The sequence below is a fragment of the Rutilus rutilus genome (assembly GCF_951802725.1).
Source record: "Rutilus rutilus genome assembly, chromosome: 20".
Lineage (NCBI taxonomy): Eukaryota > Metazoa > Chordata > Actinopteri > Cypriniformes > Leuciscidae > Rutilus > Rutilus rutilus.
In genome coordinates, this window is record NC_140225.1 from 525001 (window position 1) to 538732 (window position 13732).

Below are 13732 nucleotides of genomic sequence, written 5' to 3' on the forward strand. Positions count from 1 at the left end.
TTTACTATCATATTTTTGTTTTACAAAAATTTGCACAGTATAATGCTCAGGTCTGATGACCTTTGACTAATTGTAAGGACAATTTTTTTTTCAAAATCATTTATTTTTTATTTATTAATATTTATTTATTTTATTGTAATTTTGACATTTTTTGTATTAACCTATTTGTGAAAAAAAAAAAAAAGTACGTTATTATTCTCAAGAACTGTTGTTGATAACTTCGGATTATTTCCAACTCAAAACACAGTTAAAGCAGTGCCGTTTCTGATGATCTGGAAGAGGTTTACTCTTTACTCAACTCAAATTAACAAGATTTGTAAGCATTTAGAAAACAGCTTGAAGCAAGGATTACCATGTATTCTTGATATCATATGTATAATCCAGCATAATAAATGAACTGAATGCTTTGATCAAGGTGACAACAACATAGAGCCACATTTGCACTACAGAATCTGCATCTGAAGTGGCATTTAAGTGAATTCACACAAACTCTTTAATGCTGCTCAGAGGTGCATAAATGCAATTAAAATTGCATAGATAAATGTTGAGCGGGCACAGAAGAGCCTTAATTCAGCTGTGTAAAATGCCTTCACTTAGGTGTCTTTACACACACCTGAATGAACACTTCTCTGTGCCTGATCACAGTTCAGTGTAAAGCCAGATCTGACACTCCTCAGCCCTCAGTATGAAGGTGTACAGTTCGACTAAATGCATGTGTCTGATCAGCTTTGACAGTCTGTATAAAGACGACACAGAGCAGAAGTGCTTCTGTTCCACTTTTGCAGTGTAAATCTGGCATTAGTGGTCAGTGTTCCAGTGTCTCTGGTCATGTGTCCGGTTCTGAAGGCTATTAATATCTGCTGTATTCTGCAGGCCTGAGCTTTCACCTCATTCCTACGTCACAGTGTCTAATACAGTCTCTGACCAAACCTCTCTGATTAACCCTATAAAGCCTATGTATCATATTTGATACGCACATTTATAAGACCTCTAATGATATCTGCACTCCATCTCCTCCAGTCCTTCTGTGTCTGAGTGATAGTTTAGTCTGTTTTATCCAGTAAAAGTTTTTTAGTATTACTGTACAAACGTCCTTCAGCTCGAGCTTCACGTGTCTTTCTGCTGTCAAATGTGATTTATATCAAGTAAACGTAAGAATAACTTTGATATTGTTAGTAATATTTCAGCTGGCCTGAAGCAGGTTTACTTCATTATCCATCATCATTTATTATAAAAATCATGAGTATCAAATATAATCATCTGGCTTTTGAGGAAGGGTTATTTGTTCATCTGTCAATCATCGTTATACGTTATATCGTTATACAATCATTGCATTATACGTTTTAAAACTACAGATCATAAAACTAAGCATTAAATATCATCTTAATAAGATTATTGGGAGATATTGATATTTATATCATTTTATTAGTATCTGCTATAGTGTTATAAAGATCTCATTGATTTACATTACAAGCATCCATATAAACCCATATGAATATCAGCATCTATAGCATATTTCTGCTCCGTTTGAGTCTCTGAATAAAGCTGAGCAGGTTTTCCTCCATATTCTATAGACTATATGAGCCTGATTTATCAAATCTGATACTCAACAAAAACACACAAACTGGTTCAACAAACTGTTCCAGTTTAAACAATGAGATATTATTTCATAAGTCAGGCTTTACAGGGTTAATGTCCTCTTAAGAGGAAACATACAGAGTTATTAGTGCATGACATTAACCCCGTAAAGCCTGACTTATGAAATAATATCTCATTGTTTAAACTGGAACAGTTTGTTGAACCAGTTTGAGTGTTTTTGTTGAGTATCAGATTTGATAAATCAGATTTTTATGCCTCATATAGTCTCCAGAATATTTTTAGAGCATTGTTTAGCATGTTCAGGTGTTTACCGTGGTAGGAAGAGGAGGATGAAGGAGAGGAAGAGTCTGAGGAAGATGTACACTAATGCCTGGAAGAGTGATAGGAAAGTGGGGTTTTCTCCGAGATGTGGGAATAGAGGGAAAGTTACGGATGAGGGCGTTCCTGCTGGATCTACAGGAGAAGCGGGTCGACGCTCAGGTGTTTTACGGGAAGGTCTGGGTGAATGTGAGTCACTGGATGAAGGAACGGGAGTCGCTACATGGTTTCTAGATTCATCCACATCCGGTTCATCCTCACATCTCTCAGATTCAACAGGACACTGGGAAGCATTGGGTGTCGGACACACTCTAAGGGTTTCAGATTTACATACGGTTTCCCACCTCTGCCAGAAGGGATCATATTCCTCGCTGTCATTAAAGCCTCTCCGTGTCTCTTGTGGATGTGAGCCGTCGCTCGCAAAGTTGGCAAAAAACTGTGCTGCGAAATTCATCCTCAAGCTGATGCTCTCTGATGTGTGTGTATGTGTGTGTGTGTGTGTGTGTGTATCCAACAGTATTGTCCTCGTTCTCTTTTCTCAGACGTCCTACAGGACATTAGCTGACTGCTCAGGGTTATTTAAGAAGGGATTACCCATAATCACACGCTGGACTCCACCTACAGCTCTATTCCTGTATCAGACCGGGTCTAAACCCGCCTCTCACGTGGTATAATCAGACACTCTAACGGGATAGATGAGGGCTTAATGCTTCCCAGAGAAAGATGACCTCAGACTCGCATCCAGAGGAAAGTGTCCCCCGTAAGACCTCAAGCCCTGACCTCTAGGACAGGCCAAATCCTCTTCAGACAGGATCACAGATCACCTCTGACCCAACCCGCATCATTTACGCTGCTACAGACTTTACGAGACTCAAATAGGTTTGGACGTGGAACAAAAATTATGATTTATAAAAGCATGGGTGCTGGGGTGTTCTGTTTAGTTGCTAGGGTGTTGCTAAGGTGTTCTGTGTAGTTGCTAGGGTGTTGCTATGGTGTTCTGTGTGGTCGCTTTGGTGTTGCTGGGGTTTTCTGTGTTGCAAGGGTGTTCTGTGTGGTTGCTAGGGTGTTGCTAAGGTGTGTTGTGTGGTCTCTACAGTGTTGCCGGGGTGTTCTGTGTGATTGCTAAGGTGTCTTGTGTGGTTGCTATGGTGTTGCCAAGGTATTCTGTGTAGTTGTTAGAGTGTTCTGTGTGGCTATGGTACTGCTAGTGTGTCCTATGTAGTTGCTAGAGTGTTTCTGGGGTGTTCTGTGCTCCTAGGGTGTTCTGAGTAGTTGCTAGGTTGCTGCTAAGGTGTTCTGTGTGGTTTCTAGAGTGTTTCTAGGGTATTATGTGTGGCTAGGCTGTTGCTAGGGTGATATGTGTGGCTAGGGTGTTGCTAGGGTGTTCTGTGTAGTTAATAGGGTGTTGCCAAGATGTTCTGTGTGTGGTCGCTAGAGTGTTGATAATGTGTTCTGTGTGGTTGCTAGGTTGTTGCTAAGGCATTCTGTGTGGTCGCTAGAGTTTTGCTGGGGTGTTCTGTGTGCCTAGGATGTTTCTAGGGTGTTCTGTGTGGTTGCTAAGGTGTTGCTAAGATGTTCTGTGTGGTCGCTAGAGTGTTGCTGGGGTGTTCTGTGTGCCTAGGGTGTTCTGTGTGGTTGCTAAGGTGTTGCTAAGATGTTCTGTGTGGTCGCTGGAGTGTTGCTGGGGTGTTCTGTGTGCTTAGGGTGTTTCTAGGGTGTTCTGTGTGGTTGCTAAGGTGTTGCTAAGATGTTCTGTGTGGTCGCTAGAGTGTTGATAATGTGTTCTGTGTGGTTGCTAGGGTGTTGCTAAGGTGTGTTGTGTGTTCTCTACAGTGTTGCCGGGGTGTTCTGTGTGATTGCTAAGGTGTTGCTAATGTGTTCTGTGTAGTTGCTAGGGTGTTGCTAAGGTGAAAATGTTGCGTCTGATCAGTCAGTAAAGTTGCAACACAAGATTTGAGGAATCATTCATGTCTGGAGCACAAACGCTGCATTATACACTCAACTTTAGCACTGAATGATAGTGCTATAGAGGTTTCAGTACATCACTAACCAGGAACAGATTGATCGGTTTGGGTCTTTGCTTTCAGCCCCTGTTGACAGAATTCTCACAAAAACGTTCAAATTTTGTATAAAATGTAAAAAGAAAGCGCTTTCATGCATACTGCTATTATTCATCCACAGGACGTGTTTTATGGAGGTTGTAATAAAACATTTGCTCCGTCTCTCTCTTTATCCAGCAGACGTACATGTGCAGACGAGATTTACAGACGCACACTAACCCCAGACATCACACTCCTGACAGCCTCAATACGTCACACACAACTAACAAGGGCTGAAGAAGATCCCGAAGGAGGATCACTGTTGTGCGAGTCCATCCCTCTGATGACCATTCCAGGAAAAAGAAAAGGATGCAAGTCCGGCCAAGAGAGAAGTCAATACAGAGATGGAGCCAAGAAACACTTTCAGCAGATTCTAGCCGTGGGACGGCACAAATAATGTAATACTCAGAAAGCTCAGAAAGTTTAAGAACAAATAGATGTATGGATTAGGAATCCGATCGCAGTTAATCAGCCAGATCTCATCAAAGCACAGAGGAGAAGATAAAAGATAAGCAGAGATCAGCTATCAGAGAGTGTGTCTTTGTCTCAGGTTATCTTCAGTCCCGTTGTGAGTCATTTACTTCTTAAGTAGCTTTGTGCACTCTGAACTTTACCCTTGAAAACCTGCGGCTGAACTTTCACTCTGTTTCTTACGCTGCTGTCATACTAACAATCAGTGTGTGTTTTTTAGGACAGTTCATGTGGAATGAATGATTGCTCAAATCATGTGTGTTTTTGAGGAGTGTGTGATGCTGCTTTACTCAATCAGACGCACCATTTCACCTGCTGGACCAGAAAACAGGTAAGAAAATCCCACAGACACACACTGAAGGAGGAAGATCAAAAGATCACTAAGACTCTTTTCAAACCAGACAGGAAAAAAAAACCTAGACACAACACAGAACAACCTAGCAACACCCTAGCAACCACACAAGACACTCTAGCAACTGCATAGCAACACCCCAGCAACCACACAGAACAACCTAGCAACACCCTAGCAACCACACAAGACTCCCAAGCAACTGCATAGCAACACCCCAGCAACCACATTGAACAACCTAGCAACACCCTAGCAACTGCATAGCAACACCATAGCAACCATACAGAAAAGCCTGGCAACACCCATTTAAAATAGCATACAATTGCAATCTAGAACTGCCTAGCAACCATGCAGAACAGCCTAGCAACACCCTAGCAACAACACAGGACACCCTAGCAATTGCATTGCCCTAGCAAACACCCCAAACACCCATGCAACCACATAGCAACTACATAGCAACACCCTAGCAACCAAACAGAAAAAGCCTGGCAACACCCTAGCAACCACTAAAAATGGCCTACAACCACACAGAAAAGCCTAACAACCACCTAGCTATTGCATAGCAATGGCTTAGCAACCACCCAGAACAGTCTAACAACACCATAACAACTCCATAGCCAAGCCATCGCAGCCACAAAGAACAGACAGCAACCACTCAAAATAGCATACCAACCACCCAGAACAGACTAGCAACACCTTAACAACAACACAGAGCAACCTAGCAACCACATATCAACTGCAATTCAACGCCCTAGCAACCTCACCGAGCACCCTAGCTACTGCATAGCAACACCTTTTCAACCACACAGAACAGCTTATCAACACCCTAGCAACCACAAAGAACACCCTAGCAACCACAAAGAACAGCCTAGCAACCATTCAAAATAGCCTACCAGTCACCTAAAACACCCTAGCAACATGGTGGCAGGTTTTACACAGGTACCATATGTGCTTTTGTCAGAAAATGCAAAGATCTAGTTGTGTTGTGGATTGCTCTGAGTTCAGCTGTTTATTGTGTCATATTAATAATAATAACAACACCAGTGACCTTGATTTGGTCTGTGTCTCATTAGAGCTGCTCCAGTCTAATCTAGACGGACATGTTTACTGTGATCCACTGCCTCAGGACCATGATGATGATGATGATGATGATGTGTGTTTGCTGTGTCTCATTACTGTTCATCTTCTGCACAGACTCTGGGAATGATTTACACACACATTTCAGCAAAAAAGCTTTTTTTATTCCCTGTAATTCTTAAATGTTCATAATGAGTTTTGAGTGTGTTGAATTTATTACAGAATGACAGTCTGAATATATATATATATATATATATGTGTGTGTGTGTGTGTGTGTGTGTGTGTGTGTGTGTGTGATCTATATCTATATATATATATATATATATATAAAATAGTAATAGTTCTGTGATGATCAAACTAGGGTTCTTCAGTTGATAAAAAACTAATAATTTGAAGCTAATATTAAAATGTAATATTAATAAAATAATACTTATAATTAAAATAATGAATAATAAAATACTGCATAACCACCCTTACCCTAGCAGCCACACATAACAGCCTAGGAACACCATAGAAACCACCTAACAACGCCCTAGCAACCACATGGAACAATAAATAATTAATTAATAAAAACACAATAAAAATGATTAAATATTGCATTAGTTCGCTGGCATGTCATGTGACCATTAACTGACATCAGAGACAGTTAGTTAACCAGACATACAGTTGATCAGAGAATGTTTAACATGTTAAACTATTGAAATATTAAGTTAAAGGGGTGGTTGATTATGATTTGACTTTTCTAACTGTAGTTCGTGTGTAATGTTGCTGTTTGAGCATAAACAACATCTGCAAAGTTATGATGCTCAAAGGGAGAGATTTGCTTTTACAGAAATCGCTTTTTAAGAACTACAACAAACGGCTGGTAGAGACTACACCACATTCCTCCCGGGTCAGTGACATCACCAACCCTAGAATTTACATAAACCCCGCCCCCTGAACACGATTTATAGATTATCATGACAGAATATGCTAATCAATGACTAGAAGATAACTACACATCAGATACATAAATTCATCAACTAACCGTTCAGAAATGTCCTGTTGCTTCTACATGTTGTCACTTCTTCTTAAAAGGCTAAAAGTTTTTAAAATGTTCAGTGCGTGTGTGTGACGTAAAAGCATATGAGCTCTTGTAGCTCCGCCCCCTGTGCCGGGAGCAGCAGCTCATTTGCATTTAAAGGGACACACACAAAAATTGTGTGTTTTTGCTCACCCTCAAAAAGTGACAACTTTAACATGCTATATACCTGTGGGGTATTTAGAGCTAAAACTTCACACACACACTCTGGGGACATCAGAGACTTATTTGACATCTTGTGAAAAGCGCATTATACCACCCCTTTAAAATCATTATCTCAGGAGGCCTATTAGAGCTCAAAGGGGTTCTGCTGTTGGACTCATGTCTGCATGTCTCAGTGTGTTTGGCTCCGGTACAGGAGACCCACCCGCTCGCTCCCTCCTCCTCCTCCACTTCTGCTCTGTGTTTTCATCAGGAAAGCAGTGAATCGAGAGACACGCTTCAGTGTAAACGGAGGATCTGCTCTTCTTCTGCTCGTTTCTCGGTGTTTGTGACAGGCGTGACGTCATGGGCCGCTGGTCAACCCGTGTCGCGCTGCTGACGCTCTTCCTCATTGGTCAGATTCTCGCAGGTAAGACCGCGGATTGGCTGGAGCTCGTGTTTATGAGTTTGACATGCAGCCGTTGTCTGTGAGGATCATGTCGATCTGTGTTTTCAGATTGTGTGTGTGTGTGAGAGACAGAGAGAGAGAGAGAGAGTGTGTGTGTGTGAGAGAGAGAGAGAGAGAGAGAGAGAGAGAGTGTGTGTGTGAGAGAGAGAGATAGAGAGAGTGTGTTTGTGTGTGTGAGAGAGAGAGAGTATGTGTGTTGAGTGTGTGCAAGTGTGAGAGAGAGAGAGAGAGAGTGTGTGTGTGTGTGTGTGAGTGACTGAGTGTGTGTGTGTGTGAGCGAGAGTGTATGTGTGTTGAGTGTGTGCAAGTGTGAGAGAGAGTGTGTGTGTGTGTGTGTGTGTGTGTGTGTGTGTGTGTGTGTGAGTGAGTGAGTGAGTGAGTGAGTGTGAGAGAGAGTGTTTGTGTTTGTGTGTGTTAAGTGTGTGTGAGAGAGAGAGAGAGAGAGAGAGAGTAATTGCGACTGGAACATCTGGTTCTGATTAGGTGTGTGTGTGTGTGTGTGTGTGTGTGTGTGTGTGTGTGTGTGTGTGTGTGTGTGTGTGTGTGTGTTCAGCGCTGTATGACTGACAGAACCGCAGAAACACAGGAGATTTCACACATGATCTACTGGAGTCCATCCAGAACCCTGAAGCTTCATGTTCCCGTCCTCAAATCCAGATCCGAGTGGATCTCAGTGTCAGTGAGAGATTCGTCATGTGTGTGTGTGTGTGTGTGTGTGTGTGTGTGTGATCTCACGCTCATGGAATGACCAGCTCTACCCATAAACCCATAAGAACCTTTCTCTTGTGTTTGGCTATGACTCACTTTATTCTTCTACAATATTGTTTTTATTAGTTTTTATATCAGCAGAACCGAAACAGAGAAAACAAGCCAGATGTCAGATTACACACATATACACCACAGATCTTGTTTTTTTTTCTTGTTTATTAGTAATATCTAAACATTCTTATATCAAGAGAACCTCTTTTTTTAAAGAGGACCTATTATACCTTTTCACAAAGTCGTGATGATGTCTTCAGGCTCGACTAGAACTTGAATGTTGATTATTCTCCTCATATTCTCCATTGTTGCGGCTCCTCTCTTCCCAGTCTGTCAGGAACGCTCTGTTCACTTCCTGTCTCTATGAAGCCCCTCCTTCTGAAAAGCACACTGTGCTCTGATTGGTTGGCTGGAGCAGTGTGTTGTGATTGGTCGTGTTTGGGAAATGCCCCGCCCCTTACCATAACCACCGGTTTAACACACTACTAACTAACTCAACCAGGCCCCGCCCCTTTATTCTGCGTATGAATTATTATAATGAGGAATATTGTGACGTGTTCGTTCCCGGAAGAAACTCAAGACTACAGTGGAGGCGTTTCAGGGAGTGTGTTATTTTTAAAATTTAACTTCATGTAACATTTTCTTGTTTTTTTGTTATGGTTTTAGTTTTAGTGAACTATAAGGACACTGATACACACAGGTCCTCATCTGTGTGTGTGACTGACAGTGCTGATGCGGATCTGACGTCAGATCAGAAACACGTGATCTCTGTGTGCTGGTTTACTCTCGCTGTGTTTAACGGGCTCATCCTCACTTACAGGAGATCTATTAAAGTGCAGCTCACGACAGAGAGTTTAATGCAGAAACATCAAAGACTGTGGAGGTGGGAATCCTGCGGGAAAACTCGTGAAACATAACAAGCCCTGAGAGCTTAAAGAGCTGCTGTAAAAGCTGTGTGTGTGTGTGTGTGTGTGTGTGAGTGAGAGACTGGAGAAAACGACCTTCTTCCTCAGTGTTTCTGTCCTGGTTATTTTTCTGACTCCATTGGCAGATATTTTTCAAGCATAAACTCACTTCATTTCGATATTTTTTTCATACTAATATCTTAATAATATGGAAGCCCATTGCCGCCACATAAGAAATAAAATCATGTTTTAGTAAATCATAATTATAGAACGAAAATCACAATTATGACATAAAAAGTCGATAAATTCGATATTTGGACAAAAAGTAAAAAATGAACTAAATTAAACATACTAAGTTATTATATTATTATAAGTTATTAATAAATTATAATTAAAAAGGGCAAAATTATTAAATAAATAGTCTAAATTATGACATAAAAAGTCAAAATTGTGACAAAAATCCAAAATTATAACATAGTAAGTTGAAGAAAAAGTCAAAATTCTGGTGTTAAAAAGTTGAAATTATGACATTAAGTCAAGGTTATATAAAAAAATCGAAATGATCATTTGTAATATTAAAAAAAAAAATCAAAATTATAACACTTAATGGAAATTATGATTTAAACATAATTATGACTTATTAAAGTTAAGTATGACTTAAAAAGGCAAAATTATTGCATAAAAAGTACAATTATGAAATTTAAGTCAAAATTATAATGTACTAAGTTGAAATTGACTTAAAAGGGCAAAACTATGCCATTAAAAAATGAAATTCTGATTTTTTTTTTAAATTTTAACATACTAAGTTGAAATTATGAATTTAAAAGTTGAAATTGACAAAAAGTAAAAATTTTAACAATTGAAATTATGACTTAAAAAGTCAAAATTATGGAATAAAAAAAAATCAAAATTAAGACAAAAAAAGTAAAAATTATAACATACTAAATTGAAATATAACTTAAAAAGTTCACATTCTGGTGTGAAAAGTCAAAATTCTGACAAAAAGTAAAACATTTACATAAAATTAAACATACTAGGTTGAAATTATGATTTTAAAAGTCAAAATTATGACATTCTAAGGTCATAGCATAAATCAAAATTATGACAATAAAGTCGAAATTATGTCTTAAAAAGGTGAAAATGACAAAAAGTCAAAATTATAACAACTGAAATTATAACTTTAAAAGTCAAAATTATAGCATAAAAAAAATCTAAATTAAGACAAAAAAGTCAAAATGATAACATACTAAATTGAAATTATGACTTAAAAAGGCTAAATTATAACATAGTCAAGGTTATACCATAAATTGTAATTGATATATTTTTTTTTTATTATGACTAAAGTTGAAATACTGTCCTAATTTAGATTTTACTATATAAAAATGTTGACTTTTTATATCATAATTTAGACTTTTCATCTTATAATTATGAATTAGTATGTCATAATTTCAAAGTTTTAGGTTATGATTTACAGAGTTTTTTTTCTTAATGTGTAAATGTGCTTATCATATAATAACAAACTTCTCCTAAATGTGTCTTGATTTAAGAATGTTTAGATATTTGTGCTGGAAAACAAGACAGAAACACTGTGGAAGAACAGCATCATTTTTGCTGTGTGTGTGTGTGTGTGTGTGTGTGTGTGTGTGTGTGAGCTGACATCATCTGTTGTCAGCATTATTCAGATGATGATATTGTAACTGCAGATGATTGTGTGAATCTTTACTGTCCTCTGATTGGTTTTTCCGTATGATTGATGTTAATGTGTTTTCAGTGACTCAGGTGTGTGTGTGTGTGTGTGTGTGTGTCACAGGGCCACAGACGAGCAGCTCTAACGCCTGTCAGGATCAGAAGGCTCTTCACGAGCGAATGGACGGCGTCGAGGAGGTGACGTCACTCATAAACCTGATCCACTGTCAGGAGTGTTTGATTTACTCTGAAACAATGTGTCAAAACTAAGACCAGATCAAAGATCTGCCAGTGGAGTCAGAACAATAATCCTGTTTTTACTTCAAATTAGGCAGATATTTGATCTTGATATATCGCTGTATATTTATATCACGGATTATTCGGTATGTGTGTGAATAAAGTTGGACGTGCTTGTACTTCATATGAAGAGCTGGGTTTATATTTTACAGTTATAATACAGTTTATATTTTGCAATGTCCCAAATCTCTTTTTTTTCCCAGTATATTTTTAGACGTTTCTACTACACACGTCACGAGACATTGAGATTTTTGCATAATTTGTAATGCTCAGAAATATCTTTAATATATATTTTTAATACAATTATGTAAAAATTAAAAATGTATCAAATAATTCATTTAAATGTTAGTACATAGTAGTTAAAGTTTTCTAGTTTCTTGCTTAGTTATAGAGCGCTTCAGAGATTATATGTGCTGGTTTTAACACACATCCCAGACAGCAACATCGTTTCGGCCCAGATCGTGTGGATTAAACGTGCACCGGATGTGGGCCGAGTCTGGGCCGACACTGCTGCTGTCTGGGCATTTACTGGAGAAAATGGCTGAAGATATTAAGTCTTGCTTTCTAAAACAATGATCAAAGTGGAGTTTGTGCTTAAAACAAGAACAAATATCTGTCAGTGTGGTCAGAAAAATCAAACTTAATTCACTTAAAGGTGCTGTATGTAAGTTCACATACTCGTGTCTCTGATAAACACTTCTACAGTTATTTTACTTATTATTTTACACCTTCCGTGTTGTCAGTCGGTTTTTGTTTTGGTCTGTGACTCCGCCCACTGCCAGCTCAGCCAATAGTATTTCGACACCCCTGGATGCCAGTTGGCGGGAAACACGGCGTATCGTAGCCATGGAAACGAGCAAACAAACTGGCCAGAGATTGCAGATTCCACACAACCTAAAAAGCCTCGATATCCATCGAAAAATCTCTCTGAACGAGAGCATATTAAAACACGGATAAATCAACTCATCAGCTAACGGTCTGTGAGTCTCCTCGGCTTTCGTTGTCAGTTGCGCTCGTTCCTGTTGCGTGCTCAAATTGGCGACCCGTGAGAGTCGAGTCTGAGGAGGCGGGGAAACAACGATCCCTGATATTTTGAACCTGGCCTGCAGTACCTATCTCGACCACTAGATGTCATTCTAACACACTGCACCTTTAATATTGATACATTTCTCACTTAATATCTTCAGTCATTTCGCTTCTTCTCCAGTAAATGTATCTTGATTTAAGAATGTTTAGATCCGGCCCAGATCCGGCACGTGTTGAATCCACGTGTTCCAGATGCGTACCGGATCTGGGCCGACACTATGTTGCTGTCTGGGAAATCACATATTTCCCATCGGACGCAGCCGTACGTTTGAGTCCGCTTGATGTTGACGTGTTCCTTCTTCTTCTTCTGTGGTCCAGCGTCTGGAGTCCGGCGTTCAGAAGCTGCAGGAGGAGCTGGATCGGCTGATGGAGGAGCTGGAGGCCCGTGAGTGGAGCCCCCTGGTGGACGGGTCACCTATAGACCTGCTGGACGAGCCCCCGAACCCGTGATCATCACAGCTCACGACATTCAGATTCACCATCACCTTCATGGCATCTACACACCGTTAAGCCCTTAAAGCAGCGACTCTCAAGCTCTCCGACTCCAAGTTCCCTCGTTACACCTCAGACAGTGACAGTGTCGGCCCAGATCCGGCCCACATTCGGTACATGTGGATTCGACGCGTGCCGGATGTGGGCCGACACCGTGCTGCTGTCTGGGACTGCAACAAATGATGTTCTTCCTCAATGTTTCTGTCTTATTTTCCAGCAGAAATATCTAAACATCCTTAACCCTCTGGTGCTCGTCACGTGTCGGTCTAAAATGTTTTATTAAATCATTATTTTATATAATATTTTGTATTTTTAGGGGATTTTTTTATACTTAATTATATTTACGCTGTATTTATAATCCATTTATTCACTTTTTGAGCATAGACCTGAACATTTTATTTATATCTTAAACTGCCGTAAATCTTGAACGCTTTAGAGCGACAGACGTAAGTTTGATCTCTTTTCAAAGACGATACTTGGCAGATTATTGCTGAAGTGAAAGAAGTTTTAAAAAGTAACAGAATTTTACGTGTTATTGTTATGAAAAATGCACAAAAATACTAAATAAAATTTTTTTTATATGAAATATATATTATCAAAAACACGTTTTACTCTAAAACTGTGAGAAAATCAAAGCAATAAATCCAAACAATTTGTGTTCCAAATTTAAGCTTGATATGTCATAAATGATCTTTCAGTGAGATGTTGTTCGGCTGCAGTACCAAACGCTTCCACTAGAGGAAACTCTCATTCATCTACAATGCGTCATTTCTGACCGCGAGGAGCTCAAAAGTGTGACGGTTTTCAGGACCATTTAACCTGTTCCAATCATGTCCAGGATTTTATTTTGTGTGTTCATATAGCCAGTGCCTAAACCTTTACCAAGTTTCGTACTATTCTGAT

The 13732-nt window shown here is 39.5% G+C and overlaps 1 protein-coding gene across 1 annotated transcript in view; it reads right to left on the bottom strand.

The window, feature by feature from the left end:
• The window catches only part of LOC311280286 (L-threonine ammonia-lyase), a 16832-nt gene extending 14364 nt beyond the window's left edge, over positions 1–2468 (bottom strand). The window contains exon 1 of the mRNA XM_084392314.1: positions 2262–2468. Within this exon, the coding sequence (XP_084248440.1) occupies positions 2262–2371 (110 nt within the window). The 5' untranslated portion in view covers positions 2372–2468. The remainder of the gene's footprint in view (positions 1–2261) is intronic.
• Positions 2469–13732: the final 11264 nt, after the last annotated feature.